At 45.1% G+C, this 16,028-nt stretch overlaps 1 protein-coding gene across 1 annotated transcript in view; it reads right to left on the reverse strand.

Moving 5' to 3' along the window:
• The window catches only part of LOC123020788 (CUB and sushi domain-containing protein 2-like), a 429,441-nt gene that overhangs the window by 181,836 nt on the left and 231,577 nt on the right, over nucleotides 1–16,028 (reverse strand). The window contains exon 10 of the mRNA XM_044424965.1: nucleotides 12,002–12,184. Coding sequence (XP_044280900.1) covers nucleotides 12,002–12,184 — 183 coding nt within the window. The remainder of the gene's footprint in view (nucleotides 1–12,001; nucleotides 12,185–16,028) is intronic.

Below are 16,028 nucleotides of genomic sequence, written 5' to 3' on the forward strand. Positions count from 1 at the left end.
CTAAAATTAATCTCTGGCTTGCTAATATAAGTACTTTCATGTTTCTCTATATTCTGCTCTATGCTGAGTCAGGAAAATGTGCCTTTACCCAAGGCATGTCTGACATGCAGCTCACTTTTCTCTTCTCATTAACAAATGAGCAGCCATTTCCACTCTCTGCCAGGACGCATCGTGAAGTGCGCTATAACTGCAACACCCCCCCCCTTGACTGATTGTGCAATTCTATGCGTGCTATGACAGAAAAAAAGGCTGCCAAATACTTTTGATTCCCTAATCATGCATAACATCGCACCCTGCAAAACTCCATTTTGAGCTTGAATTTAAAACTGCAGACTTCATAAGCGCAACATCTGAGCACACTTTTTCTACGGTTTATTATTCTTCCCCATATCCCCTGCTTTTTGTACCATTTAGCCTGTTGAAGAGCTCTGGAGAGCTCAAAGGTTTGCACACTTTTGTAGATAGTTAACATGGCTATTCTACACACACAAACATGCAGCGGGGGGAGGAGGAAGGGAGAGGTTGTCCTAATTAGCACAAAACCATTTTTAAATATAATAATCTAATATGATGAATAGCCAAAAGCAATATATATTTATTGCTCCCAGAGAAACCTTCAGAAGTGTCTCTGTGATCATATAAACCTGGAAATGATATACTGGAGCTAATTACCCATGTTTATTCAGAAAAGAAAGGAGAAGTAGAACCCAACAGACTTTTAGAATTCTTTTTGCAGAAACGTAAGTGGAGAAATACTTTCAGCTGTATTCTTGGGAATATCTATGCTTCAGAGAGAACTACCAAGAGATTTCTCTGAGCAGCAGATGTTACACAGAGATGCTGACAGCATCCAAGCTTTCCCTATTCCAGAAGCAAGCAAGCAAACCAACACAACTTTTGCTATTATGGGTAAGTCTCCCAAACAAGCAGTAGATTTCTGAATATTCAGGAGTAGGAACAAGAAGGGAAAAACAGGACAGGATGAAAAACAAAACACATGGCTAAACTCTAAAACCCTTTGTGCCATTACATCAAGTGGGCATGCAATGATTCAAATGTGCATTTATTTCCAGTTTACTGCTACAATTATGCAGCAGTAAATAGCTACTGCTGTGATAAAATTGTAATAAAACTGGGCATCTGAAATCCCAGATAGGCAGTGCAGGAAGCAGTGCAGGAAGCAGAGACAGTGATGAATGTCAAGTCTAGATCTGGAAATCTGTATTTCTATTCTGTTCGCTTCTGCCCTGCCTGGCAGGGCAGAAGATCAACATTTTGCAGAAGCTGAGGTACATGCCCCTAACAGCAAGGACAAGAGAGTTTCCATATCAAGTTAGGAGTCATCATGGATAATCACTGACTGGAAGCACCTGCGTCTCAGTCCGAACTCGTGATTTTGATGGTTGTCCACACATGCCTATAAACGAGCACTGACAGTGGTCTGTACACATAGCTAATGTTATTTAAGAGGCCTTCTCTGATCTGGTGCCCTCCGGATGCATTGGGTTACAACTCCCTGATACCTCAGTGGCTGGGGAAGATGAGGGCTGCAGTCCAAGGCAGTTGGAGGGAAACCAATTTGCGAAGGACACTCTAGTATATTTCTAGAATGTCCAAAGACCTCTTCTCTTTGGTTCTTTGCGTTTCAGTTATCCTGGTTCATTGCTGAGCCTGATGTTAATCTCCTTTGCTCAGAAGTGATGTAGGAGAAGAACATTTCTGGAAATGTTCTCATGGCTGGGACTTGGAGTTCATGTGCTTCCGTTACCTGGGAGACTGCTGAGAAGTATGCGTGAGTCCCACCTCTCTGGTAGCCTCCACCACTTCCTGCACTTCAGTTAGAAGCCAGGGGATGCTGTTGGAAACAAGTCTTTTTAGAGCAGGTAGTACTGGCAGTTGGAAAGACTGCACAATGATGGAGAGAGCCATCATAGACAGAAAGTAAGGAAGAGAGACAGACAGAAGGATGGCCAGGCAGGCAGAAAGGTAGACAGACAGATAGAAAGACAGACTGAGAGACAAACAGAAACAGGAGATTACTGGTGACAACCTCTCAAGGATACAGTAAGTTCGAAAACACCATGAAAAGAATGCAAATTCTAAAGTGCTCTGAGAATGAGGAAGGAAAACAGAAGCTTCCTTCCTGTGTGAAGACAACTTTCCAGAAATTGTAGAGCATCTTGGAAGAGTTCTAGCTCGATTCTTATACTCTTTCTTTTCTCTCAGTCACCTTTCTGGGGCACAGTGGGAAGGAAGAGAAGGAAGAAAAGGCAAAGTGGTAACCAACTGATGGGTTAATTTTGCACTAAATGTAAAACTCATCGAAGCTAACAGAAAACTGTGCACTAATGGTGGGAAAACGGTGAGGAGAAAGCCATTGATCACAGTTTGAAATCCTATCTTATAATCCTGAAAGCGTATGCAGGGCAGTGTGTACAGAAGACCAGCTATTCAGCAAACAGCCTGTTCCTGTTTATGGCTGGGGCAGCGGAGGAGAGCTTGGCTCATTCAGCAGGTATAATGAGGCAAGATGAGATTACCAAGAAAGGATAATTGCAGCAAGGGGTGGGAAATTAATGCACAGGGAGGAAAGCGCTCCGGCACACAGGAGGGCCGATCAGGAGGATTATCCGAAACGTGGAACTTGAGAAGGGGAAGAAAAGTTTTATGGCTGTTCAAAGTGAAATTGTTTTTCACACTTAATGCTATCAACCACTTCACTTCCCCCCTGTGAACAACGGTGGCTAATGCAGAGCAGCGAGGCGGCAGGGGAGGAATACATCTCCCTTCTAGCAAGCGTGAATGGTCCATTCAGGGTACATGATGCCTGCAAAAGTCGCCTTAAGCTCAGGAGTGAAACTGCCCCTGAGGGGTGGGCTGGACATGAAAAAATGATTGTTTGCAGACACAAGAGGCAGTGCAGTGTAGCAGTTATTGCTGGGCCTCTACTGGGGGAATCTGAATGACCGGAAGACCTTGTGTTTGTTCACTTATCTATTTATTAGATGTATATCCCACCCTTTTCTTCTTTAAAGAACTCAGAGCAGCTCACATAAGTCTCCTTCTCCTGCTTTCAATCTTATCTGCACAACAACCCTGCAAAGTAGGTTGGGCTGAGAGTCTATGACTGCCCCAAGGCTATCCAGTGGGCTCCATGGCTGAGCAGGACCTGGAACCCAGATCGCCAGAGTCCCAGCCTGGCTCTCCTTCTTCATTGTTAGTCTCTCTGAGTTTTATCTACTTCACAGAGTTGTTGCTCTGTGGGTGGGGAACTCTGTATGCCACTCTAAGCTCCTTGGAGGAGAGGCATTTTTAAACAGAAGCAACAGTGGCCTTGAACACAGACAGTTGCTTTCACAACAGCCTTTAGCAACAGCTTTGAAAGTGGATGGGGTAATTCCAGACAAATATATTATGATCAAGGTGTCAAGTGTTCTGTGAGTCTGTGTAAGTTATTAAGACATTGCTTTTTGATGCAAGGAGATTTATAGGGTGCCTCACTAATTTAAATTAAAATCTAGACAACAGCCAAAGCAGACAATCCAAAATAAACATTCAGCTGGAGAAAAGCAAGCAGTGAAAGAAAACAATCAAACAAAAAGCTGGTGAATGTGGCAACAGCAACACTGGCAGGGAAAACAGCAAATGAAACAAGTAAGAAAAGTCATGCATCAAAATCTGGGAGTCCTATAGGACTTTGCAAAGGAACAGCTTTTATTGGATATCTCAAAATCTACAAAATCTGCATGCAGAGACTATATGAAAAAAAACTGAATTTGGTTCATAGTCAACAGTTATGCATTCTGAGGAATGACATGCACCACTAAATGCTTAGCATGCAGTTGATTGCCATTATATTCTGGTGCATAGCCATGTGGGGTAGTTCCAATCTGGATCGGGAGTCCAGAGGCTTACTCTAGAGTTTGAAAAGTTAGTATCAGATCCATCCTATGAATGTAACATTCTGTATAGTTCAGCTCTGCTAATATGAGATACTTTAGTCCCCGTGGCTATAAGTGATAAATTGATTCAGTCTGTTCCTCCTGCATTTCACCGATGGGCAGCATCAGATTTTTCACAAATCCATTCACGCACATTTTTCAAATTCACACTTCTCAAAATGTACAGATTCTCACAAATATGCACCCTCCCCTGGAATGCAGCTGTTCACCCTTTAGTTTATAGGGGGAAATGCAAATTTTCAGTGTTTAACCACTTTTCATATTTCTTTTCTACAGCTATATTTGCATAGTGCAGAAAGTTAAGGGGTGAAAACAGTCAGCATACCTGCAGAATTTGTGTTATGTGTGACCTGTAGCAAAATCTGTAGGTCAGAGAACCCCAAATTCACTTGAAATATGTGTCTGCTGTCGCAGACGTCGCAACATGCAAACAACGCTCGGTGAAAACCAGGGATGTGAGGGAAACCCACAATGGATTCGCATGAGTTTGACTTTCCAAGAAATTCCATGGCAGACAGACTTTCCTTGAGTTGGGCAGATTCCACAGATGTGCAGGGCATTCTTCCATGTATTGCAACTTTATGTAATTTAGTCATAGAAAAATATGAACAAAACTGAGAAACCTAAAGATGCATTTCCCCCACTGTCAAAGGCATACAAGGGGACCCACGGAAGAAATGCCCTATAGCTGCACACCAAACCATGATGTTGCTGCCATTTTGAGTTCTGTTTTAGAGGAAGATAGTTCCTGTCTTGAAAATCTTTTGTCCCAAATGCTCAGCTACCCAGAAATACAGCTGATCTCAGAGACTTGCATATGTTAAGAGGATCTGTGCATTTTGGATTAGAGCAAGATCTGATTCAGTCAATGGGAGGCAGGTAGAACAAGAGCTGGGTGACAAATTGTGCCATGTGAATGGAATGGCCTTTATAGCATCCCTGCTGAACCCCTTTAGCAGAGCCTGAGCGGGGGGCTTGCAATGACTGGAGCAGGGGCAAGAACACTAGTGCCTTAAGACCTTTCTTGGATCAGTCACCTGATCCTGGCCCACTCTTATTTCAGCTCTGCAAACCTATTTCCTTCCTACTTCCATTCTCTCGGTTTTTCCATTGTGACAAAACTCTGGCAGAGACCCCCAAATTTCCAGAAACCCTTCCAAGCTCATGCCCTCCCCTCCCCTAACTGCTTGCTGCAGGGTAGGAGGGGGATCTGAGGTCCAGGCCTGCTCTTCACACTTTGGACCAAAGCCTCTCTTGGGGTGTTTGGCAAGTCTCCCCACCCACTCCCATCTTCTGATTTCCGAGAGTGAAGGCTGCAGATTTTTTGGCAAGGACTGATGGTGAAGTTTGGTGTTCGGATCTGCCCCTCTGGGGTTGGGGAAGACCTCAAAGAGGGAGGCCACATCTACCCTGTAGCTCCTGATACGCCCTACCAGGTTCCACAGGGTACTAGCTTAGATCTTTCCTATACCTGAGTTTTGGCAGCAGAATAAAGTAGAATTAAATCCATCTATGCAAATATAAGTAATTAGTAACAACAATTATGCCATGCAATCAATCACTGTGGCAACAAGAGATGTGCATAATTACGTCCCCCCACACCGCCCCCTGGGTCTTACAGGTTTTCCGTTTCAAAGCTGAAAACATTATGCTGAGAGTAGGGAATTGCTGTGAGGCCACCCTGCCCTCATCCGGAACGAGGTGAAATGCGGAGGGCACGGAGTCGTAGGCGCTCTGCAAATCCATCCATATGCTAGAATAATCCCTGAGCTACAGAAGAAAGAGAGTCTCTCTCCCAAATGGGCACCCTAAAATCTTGGGAAATATTTTTCATCTACTAGAATAGAAAAACAAAAATATGAGAACATCAGGTAGAAAGCTTTCAATAGGATATGAGGTTATAAACATAGCATAAAGAGATCATATTGTAACATAATACCCATTCTGTTTGTACACTTTTGGATATTAAAGTGATTGTCTACAGAAGATTCTTATTACCTAAGGCAAAAATATCTGATTTCACTCTGGAAATAGCTTGCACTCCTTATCTCTTCTCCAATTAATGTTGTTCAAGTGCGATTCCACTGAGCACCGTTTGGGGCCATACGACAACAAAAATACACCCAAGATCACCACCCACTTGCAAAAGTCGACATATCCAAAGTAGATACATTTAGTCTAGCACACAGCATAATTCATCGGATACACGGTGCAAAGCAAGGCCACATCTTGTACATTTGATGCAAAGCACATGAGATACGCTGACACAATCCCATAACCTATTCTATTCACACAACAGACAGGCACTTTGTGCAGGGAACTGCAAGCCCAAGGAAGCAACCTGTGACAGGCATTTCCACAACCATCTGCCAAACCATGATTAGCATAGAAGTCTCCTAAATAAATAAATAAATAAATAAATAATGCTGCCATGTTGAGATCTATTTCAGAGTTAGATGGTTTCACTTCCTTTTTTTGAATGTCCTATGTCCCAAATTCTTGGCCATCCAAGCTCATCATGGGGCTCCATATTGATTCGTACATTTTTCTATTTTATCCTCATAGGACAGGGATACACGTCTTTTTCACCCCTGAGGGCTACACCAGGTTTTATGGATGCACACACTCTTCCCCTTGTGTGCACATAAACCCTCACACTCTTGCACCCACTTCCCCAACCCATTTTCCCAACTTCTTCCAGCCTCCACCACCCCATTGTTTTCTTACTTTTTAAGAAGCCAGTTTGGCCGTCATTCTCACAGGACTCTCAAGTCCCGTGCCCAGCGACTTCTCCTGGAAATTCTATGGTCTCTTCCACAGAAGACCTAAGCCTGGATCATTCTCCCAGAAATTGTATGTGTGCTACCACAGAAGTCCCATGTCAAGAGCACCCTCCTGGAAGCTCTACAGTTTCTGCTGCAGAGGGTGCATTCCTAAGCGATTTGGAATCACAAGGAGATGGAGGTGAGCTCCAGATTGCCGGCAGTGGTCTCAGATCTTGTGGGGGGGGGTATTTTTGGGGGCCGCAACTTGTGCATCCCTGTCCAAGAGGCTGGGAAATACACACATAAATCAACAGTGCGGTTTAAAAATAACATTGGCAAAACTAGGAATCCCATGCAGGTAAAATGCAGAAGACAGGCGTTCACCAAAGGCATTTCCCCATTTCAAATCTAGCAGATTTGTGGAATGGAGAAACAGTGCATCATTCGTAGTGTGGGAATAAACACCTCTCTCAAAGGAACTTGATAAAGAATTCAAGTAAGCCTATTTTACAATAAAGCAGCATGGGAAGCGAAACCAGGGGCCTGGGATTTCTCATTTAGATAATGGACTAAGCTGTCAGGTACACAAGTCCCCTAGTCACAGTCCCAAATACTATGAGCAGAAGTAATATATTTCTATATGAATTGCAGTAACACAAGTCTCATGTAAATCGGTTTCCTCCTGTCCTTGTCCTAGTCCTTCCCCTACCTTTTTTGGTGATGCCACAACTTAAGTGTAATTTCAAAGGAAGGGAAGGGGGCTTTGAGGACCAGGAATCAGTGGGGTGGAAATGGTTGGAGGAAAAGAAAGGGGCTCAGGGTCAGGGCTCAGGCTGGGGTGGGAGGGTTTCTTGAATCTAGATTGTTTGAGAAATAAGACAAGCTATTGCCTTTTCAGGGAGAAAGCAGCTTGTTGCATCGTCAGCATAGTCAATGCTCAAGTCTCTTGCATGAAATCCCAGTTTGGGAAGCGTGAATTTTGGGTTAGGAGAACCCATTAGAACATGGGTCCTCAAACTACGGCCCGTGGGTTGGATCCGGCCCGCCATGCCCATTTATCCGGCACATGCCACCGCGTGAGTGGGGAGGCAGTGACTTGTTCACTTGGAGATGGTTTTGGACTTGGAAGATCTCCGAGCGAGCGAGCTGCCCCTGCGCGCGCCCGACGCCGCCTCACCGGCCCACACGCCCAAGCACTCCCATCTCACCGGCCTGTCCTGATTGCTGCTGCCTTTCAACTGGCCCCCTATTGAAAAAGTTTGAGGACCCCTGCATTAGAGGCCTTCTCAACCCCAATAGATGTTTGTGCATCTGAAATTTGGAAGCCACCAATGAAGACAGTTGCTGACCCCTAGAGGTACAGTTGGGAATGGGTATGGATTCCTACCTTTTCTTCCCTTCTTACTGCTTCTCTCACCACCATCACTACTACCCAGAATGCCCAAAGAGGAGGGTGGAAGGTTTCCATTCCAGAGTTTGAAGGGGTCAACATGACTGATGGAACAATAAATCTGCACAATGGGCACACCAGCAGGCGTGGAAATGATGAAATGCAGGATGGAAAGATGCACTAATGGACGGGATGGATATGGACACTCCCAGTAGGCCCAGGCAGATGTTGGCAGAGACATTCCTCATGCAAAGGCAGTGGCACGCCAATGGAAGTGCATCTCCGGTCCTTCAAGGTAAACATCGTGTGCCCAACATTCACTTTCCTGGAGCAGCAAGGGATGGGACAGCTGTGACTGGGGACGCTCGCATTGCCAGACAGGATCTGCAAGTGGAACATGGGAAGCCTGTGTGCGACTGCATTGGCTTTGGCACCACACCCCTTGGGTCATGCAAGTCACAGCCGGGGCAGAAGGCGCACAAGCTTTGGGGAGATCTGGCTCTAGGCAATATGCCAGGCAACTTGCTCATCACTTCAGGCTCCCACTCTAACCACAAGGTGGAGTAACCTCTGCAATGGGTTCTCTCATCCTTGTACTGATACCAACAATGCCATGTGAACATATTCTGAATTTTGTTATAAGGGCTGAGAGAATCAATGCAAAATAGGATGTTCCTGTCCCCTAATAGCCTTTGGAAGATCCCACTCCCACCAACAGAACACCTTCACAAGCCCATTTTTAACCTCTTTTTTTTTGGAGGGGGGGCAAGATAATATCGCATCAACTTCTCTTATACACATACAAAGGTTATCACTTCTGCCTTCAGAAATGCCACACATTTTTCTATATAGCACAGGGTTCTTCTATAGCACTGACCATCACATGTTCCCAAGTACTGGGGCACCCCCAGATGCCTCCTCAGACACTTTCTCCCCCTTCTGAATCCTCCCAGTGGTGTGATTGCTTCAAAGTACAGCAAGATTTGCAGCTGCCATTTTGGTTGCACAAGATTTACATTTAAATAAGTAAATAAATAAATAAATGAAGAAGAAGAAGAAGGATGCCTCTGAGCCCCACACAGAACTAGAAGTATTCCTGGAAAGCAAAGATGGGGAACAGCTGGAAACATGCACTCCAGTTTGCAGGGCCCCCGACCCAAAAGAGCAAAAAGGAACCTCTCTGAGGTTAAGAGCAAAGCCATGTTATGTTATGGGGAAACATCAATTCACAGAACAGGAAGCTGCAAAACCTATAATCAAATCACAAAGGCCTCATTTCAAATTCATAACAGCCCATACACTTACGCGCTCCCACATTAATAAGCGACACATACGCCGGGGATCTACAAGCAGGCCACCACCCAAACAACAGAAAAGACGTTAAAGGGATTGTTAGTCTTACTGGTTGGAACACTCACATGCCTGTCTCAGATTAATGCCACAATGCCTGCTCCTGGCAAGTACACGGCCAGGTGTCAGCTGTGGTCTGTCACACGGCCGAGAGCAGACCGCCCGGGTCATGCCTTCCCTGTCCTGCCAGGATGCGGACATTGCTGGCCGTCACTAAGAGTGAGTGGTACTACGAGAAGACTTGGTGTTCAAGCATGGTCAGTGTGGGGAGCCCTGCTTACGAGACCACCAGTGGGGATCACGCCCCGCCCCCCGAAATGCCCAGACTTTCCACGCATCTCCTCACTCTGCCATTGTGCCTTTCAGCCGAAGTGTCCCTTGCAGTTTTGGAGTTAGGAAGTGGGAATGAAGGGAGCTAAAACAAAGAAATAAAAATAACAAGGACACCCATGACCCTTTCAGCCACCCGTGGGAGCGGCAGTTCAGCTGAGAAGCATGTGCCACTGGGAAGGAGGCAGACCAGTGCTTGAGTTCACATCCAGCGTGAAACCTGGCCCCCTCCCCCCCAGGGCCAAGGAGCCAAGCTATCGCCCAGGCCTGGCCTCTGCCATTTGGGTCACCCAGAAGCCTGGATTGCTCTCCTGTAAAGCGCAGCTTTTGAGACCCTCAGGACTAGTCTGAAGCAAGGACAGAGGTGGGCACCTGGAATTGCTCCCCCTCTTCACTCTTGCCACCTGCTTGGCATAGAACACCCCCAACACAAGCTTCAAGATGGTGGGTGGCCCCCTGGCTTGAAGCCAGTCACATGCTTTAAGCCGCCCTTCTGACCTCCCTGAAAGGGGTGGCCTCCTTGCCACACCCCCACAGGAGATGAGAGCTCGTGGCAAGTCAGGGAAGGACTCCCCATTCCCCTACCCCCTAAACGTCTCATCTGTGGCCACCCTGAGGCAAGTCACAACCCCGCCTATGACCCCTTGGAAATCTGCGGAACAAACATCATCAGGGTGAAGCATAAACTTTCCAAAGGCATTCAGAGAGTAGAAATTCTGCTGAAACAGAAAAGTCTGAAATGGGATCTTTTCCCATGCCTCAATGCTGATAAATGCCTTTTGGGGCACTTGATACATTTAATACTCTTTCCCCATTTCTTCAGATCTCCCCCATTCATCCCGTCCAGGTCTACGTCTTGCTCCTGCTGAAACACAACCATTGATCAACAGGAAACTCACACACACAATCTGGGTTGGTGCTGATCTGAACACCAACTTTGCAAGTTTCAACTTGTACAATACAAAATCAACAGCAGGGTCTGATGGGATGGATTTTTTGTGCACGCACAGATACATTTTGCTCTGATTCCTGATCCCTACTCATTGAGGAAGTGAACTTGTTACTTACTCACCCAGACCCACCATGTTACCAGCCTGATCATGATCCAATAGAGCTAAAATATTAGAAGACTCCTCTTAGCTCTAGAGGAGTTTGGATTTAATTCACAAAGCCCACTCTCCCCTGGCTCTAAACAATACACATTCATCCGTGAAATGTGGGGCAGTGAAGGAAAGTGGCTACTCATGACATTTGTCACATCAGGAGAAGCTTCCTATAATCCAGCCTCTAGTGGCCAAGGGTTCTACAGCATTCGCCACAGCAAAGAGCAGTGAAAAGAAAGGAGCATGAAGGTGGAGGTTGGTTATAGCAAGTTACCTTAGCATATCTGATATTTGTACTTAGTAGCTAATTGCCTAAGGGTTGGAAAATGGGGGTGCAATTAGTAACCAGGGGGAGATATAATTTGTGCTGGGGGCGAATATGTTTGGTTTTCATTTTAACATGGGATGACCAAATATGCACTTGCTAAGCTAATCCCTAAACCAGAATGCAATTATTCCCCCATTTTCATGCAGCTTCTGCTTCCGCAATGCCGGGCTCCAATCAAAAGACACATGGATAGTTCTCCAGACAAAAGGCACCTAGGGAAATGGTGTACAGAGATGTAAGCACATTTTATGCAGACTTGCTTTGTGTTTCAATATTTGATACGCAAACCAGAGGAAATGAACTCACACTTGAAAAAGATGCAAACTATAGGAAGCAAGAGTATTTCTTAGAATCTTGAACCTCCTCTTCCCAAATATGCATCTTTGTACACATTTCTTGATTGGAGAACTCAATTGAAAACTTTGGAAAGGCGTGAATTTGGAAGGAGAACAGAACATGGGTTCACAAAGTTGTTCACAAGTGTAAAATTGCATTAAAGGGCAAACTGAATTAATTTCACTCCCACCTTTACTCCTGAATGCAATGTTTACTCAACTATCTTGTTGAATATGCCATGTGTAGGCCCATTTCTTTCTCCTGTCCCTTCCAAAATGTTTTCAGAGGAATTGTATGTTTAGCAAAACAAAACACAGTCACTCTGTCCCCAATCTTCTAGGTAATAATTCATTGTCAAAAAGCACAGGGTGGACAGCTTTTTCTCAATGACTCAAGACCCTTCTTAATGGCTCAAGGCCATCTTCTCTCTGACTTACAAACACAGATTGGTTTCTGAGAAGACCACTGGCTACTCTTTTGACAAGTGATTGTTTTCTGTCCTTTCAGTTCAAATGCAGGCTGGCATTCAAACGTCAGTGAGTCCCCGTGGTGAAAGGTTGAGCCTTCTCTTTTGCCATAGGCCGGCACACCTGGATCTCCGCAACTCCCTTGGTCAATCTCTGAAAGAAATAAAAGACAAACAGACAAGAAGAGAAGTGGGGAACACAACCTGTGCACAGTTTTCATTATCTCAAGATTGTTACTCTTGTCATACTTGGACATTTCACAAAGGTTAGGAAAAATCACCCACATGTATCATGTGACTGGGGAAATCTGGGTTACTTTTAGCATTTCTCGAATGGTGGTGGAGAAGACACTGGTAAAACTCAGCCCCGGATTCTTCCAGTTACTGCTGTCTTTCTCCAGCCAGGGTGCATGCGGAAAGCTCAGCCCCACTTTCCCCTTTGCAGTTTCCTTACCGGAAAATTAATTTAGCCCTCATGTTTGCAGTTTGGCCTGAAGGCTGTTTCCTGGAGATTTTGTTTAAAAAAGAGCTAGAGTGAATGTGGCCTACAGGCCACCAGTTCATTTTTGATTTAAATAGTAGGTTTCCAGATCTTTCAAGCTACTCTATCCCTGGCCTAAAGCAACTAACAGGGGTTTATAGCCTGGCCAGAAGAAAACTTATGGGAGATTCACCTGAAGGGATGCACCTGGCTTTTAAAACACTTTTGCCCATAGTTGCGGCTTCTTTGGAGGGTAAAGGTTTGCAGGATGTGGATCTGGCTGGGAAATACTCCAGAGGTGGGTGATTGAGTGATAATCAAGATAGCCACAATTCTCCAAGCATTGCCTTCGCTTCCATTTCATGCCTAAACTGATTTGTGCAAATCAAGCAGCCATCAAATGGGAAATTTGCGCAACTCTCCCAAAAGGGGCACCAAGTTCGGCATGCCTTTGCTCCATAAAGATTCAGTCTACTGAGGACATTTGAACCAATTAGCACACTTTTGCACATCAAACTGGGAACCTGGAGAGATATGAACGCACGCTGACGATTTTCAGGTATTTTCAGTGGATGTGTGCTTGCTCCCACAACCAGGGCATTGAACAGGGCAGCACAAACAACCCTCTCATACATCCCAAACCAGGGTCTCTCTAGTCACTGAAGGAGCCTGAGGCTCTGTCTTCCAAGCCAGAGGGTAGAAGGACTTCCCGGGGATTCTGTGGGCAGGGCACAGGAACCGAGATGGGAAGAACAGGGACTCATTTGTGAAGGGCAGGGACTAGTTCTGCCTCCTCCTTGCAGCTGCTGTTCCCGGAAACACCTTCCTGAGCCTCCTCCTCCTCCTCCTCCTTCCCTCCACCCCCCATGTTGCCTTTGCTTACACTCCGAGAGGTGCAGGGATCTAGTGGAGCAGCATTCCCTCCAAGGACTCCTGCAATGGAAAGGAATAGATCTCCAAGAGCTTAACCTGCCACTTGGCTAGCCAGGATGACAGGGAAGCCCAGGGAAGGCAAAGCAAACCGCCAGACATTCTCTCCTCGTGCCTCTTTCTGTTGCTGCTGCCGCCACTGATGTAGGGAAGAGGAAAGGAGAATATGGCTGGGGTGGCCAGGACCTCAACTGGTAGATCCACAAGGGAGCAGGCAACACCTTCCTGAGGCTTTGCAGTGACATGGAGAAGCTTGTCAATTTTTCCTGCAACATCCCAAGCCAATGAGTGGAAAGGTCTTTTCTATCTTCTCTGCATTTAATATTGAATCAAAGTATCAGTTTGCCTGCAGAATCAGGAGAAGAAATTGGGAAATGTTGTATAGGGTTGCTGCAGAATCTCCTTAGAATTCAAAATAGGTGTGATATGGAGTTCTTGTATGTATTTTTAAAGCCAAGACACAAAATCATCATCATTATTTTCTGCAAAGAGCAGCAGCTTGGAGGAGGTAAATAGCATTCTGAATCCAGGAATGTTGCCTGAACAATTTCCTTATTATCTGTTTATCCACCATTTCATTTCTAAAGGGCTCTTTTTCTCCCTGTTGCTTTTAGCTGCGGGATTTCTCCCTTTCATGCCTTCTTTGGTGCTTTGCTGCTATTAATCTATGTCACCTTTTCCTCATCTTTCACTTTCTTTGGCCTTCTCGCTATCCCCACTTCTTTTTTTAAAAAACTCTGTTTCCTCTGTGATCAACCACTTTGGTTTTGTCATTTTCTCTTAAAAATGCACCTTTCCCCTCCACTCCTCTTTTCAATTTCTGACGCTAAATTGCAAATTGGAAACTTCTTTTGTGACACTTTCCTTATAGCGGAAATTACCTAATTCAAATGTGCATTAATCAAATGTTCATGCAGACTGAAAGGCGATGAGCCTCTCTTGATATGAAGGTATCTCTCAAACAGCTATGAAACTGGTTGGCTTCTCTTTACCAGATAACTTGTTCCATGTAGCATGACACAGAGCAGTGATAAAAATGGGACAATTTGCATCTTTCTGTGACATCAGATGTGAAGGACAGCAGATTTGCACCACATTTTCTTATCAGGGCTTGTGGGCACAAACCTGGTGCCTTCCAGATGTATTACATGATGGGAGTTGTAGTCCAATATATTTGGAGAGCACCAGTTTGGGATAGAATGCTTTGTAGATTAGCTCCTCTAAACTTTCTGCTTAAGGTCAGTGGCAAGTTGGCATTTCTGCTGTATAAGCAGCAACAAACATTTACAATATTAGTGAAAACACATGCATTTTAGCAAAATAAAACAGCTGCATCCTTTGGGTAATCATGATTCATGGAATTCTACCCAGTTAGGGTACTTTTTGTTGTTGCTCTGGCCTGTCAAGTCATCTCTGACTTACAGAGACCATATGAATAAATAACTCTCCAAACTTGCATTTGTATGCAAACAATGTGCAATTTAAAATGCACAAGTTAAATTGCGCATTTTCAAAAGAGAGCATTTCTAAAGGCATGCTTCTCTATATTGACATTTTCATGCTTTAATGGGGTACAGTGCATCATCATAAAATTTACACATTAAATCATACATTTTGTGTTGTGCACTTTTAAAATGTCACACATTTTTCAAAACAGGTGCATTTTTATGCTTTAGTGTGTGGGGAAGAGTGTGCTCTTCCCCCATTTAAATGGATTGCAGAGAAGAATGGGAGGCAGACAAAAGAAGGTTTGTCTTGAAGTTCAGCGACCTTCAATGAGTTCAAGAATCCCAGGTTTTTCCATCCTCTTATCCAGTGCAAGCTTGTTAAGCATGTCAACTTGAAGAGGTTAATGTCCTACCTGCAGAGGTACTTGAAGGAAGAAGTCTGAGCATTGCGCTTCAATTTTGTTTCCACACGCAGCAGGAGTTCCCAGAATTCCCACACTGTGTCCTTTATCATTTCTTCTGTATTAGTGCATGAATAATGAAGGAAGCCATCCTGTGGCCTCCAGACATGGACTAGAAGGCCATAGGATAAAAAGGGTCCTGGACCTGAGGTCCGTGTGAGAGCGCTGACCCGAGCCCTGAGCTCCCAGTGCTCCCTGCTCATGGTTGAAATGGAAAGAACCCAGCATGCCGGCTGCTCCTCTCAGGTGGGGGCTCAAACTCAGAGAGGGGGTAAAGGGACGTTCTGGGGGACAGAGGAGGAGGAGATTGGGGTGCCAGGGAGCAATGGATCCTGATGGCACTCCAGTCTCCCCCCCCCCCAAAGTGCCTCTGTGAGATGGCTCAAAACAGTAGCCTTGCAAATGCAGAATGGGAGGTACGGAGCAGAGCAGTTGCCCACTCCAAATCAGATCTCAAAGCCCCTGAGTTTGAGGATAATAAGCAATCAAGGGGGCAACAACATGATTGCCCCAAGTATGTCTTTTTAATCGTTAAGCACTTAATTGTGAAGTGTTCAACATTTGACATCATTAGCTAAATCAGATCAACTGAATGGTTTCTCTCCCCCTCCCCTTCTGTTCTTTGTGATTTGTATTTTAATCTGAATGGGTCGCATGACTGCAAGCACAGCCAGGAGT

This window comes from Varanus komodoensis, unplaced genomic scaffold (assembly GCF_004798865.1).
Source record: "Varanus komodoensis strain SLA01 unplaced genomic scaffold, ASM479886v1 scaffold15, whole genome shotgun sequence".
Taxonomy (NCBI): domain Eukaryota; kingdom Metazoa; phylum Chordata; class Lepidosauria; order Squamata; family Varanidae; genus Varanus; species Varanus komodoensis.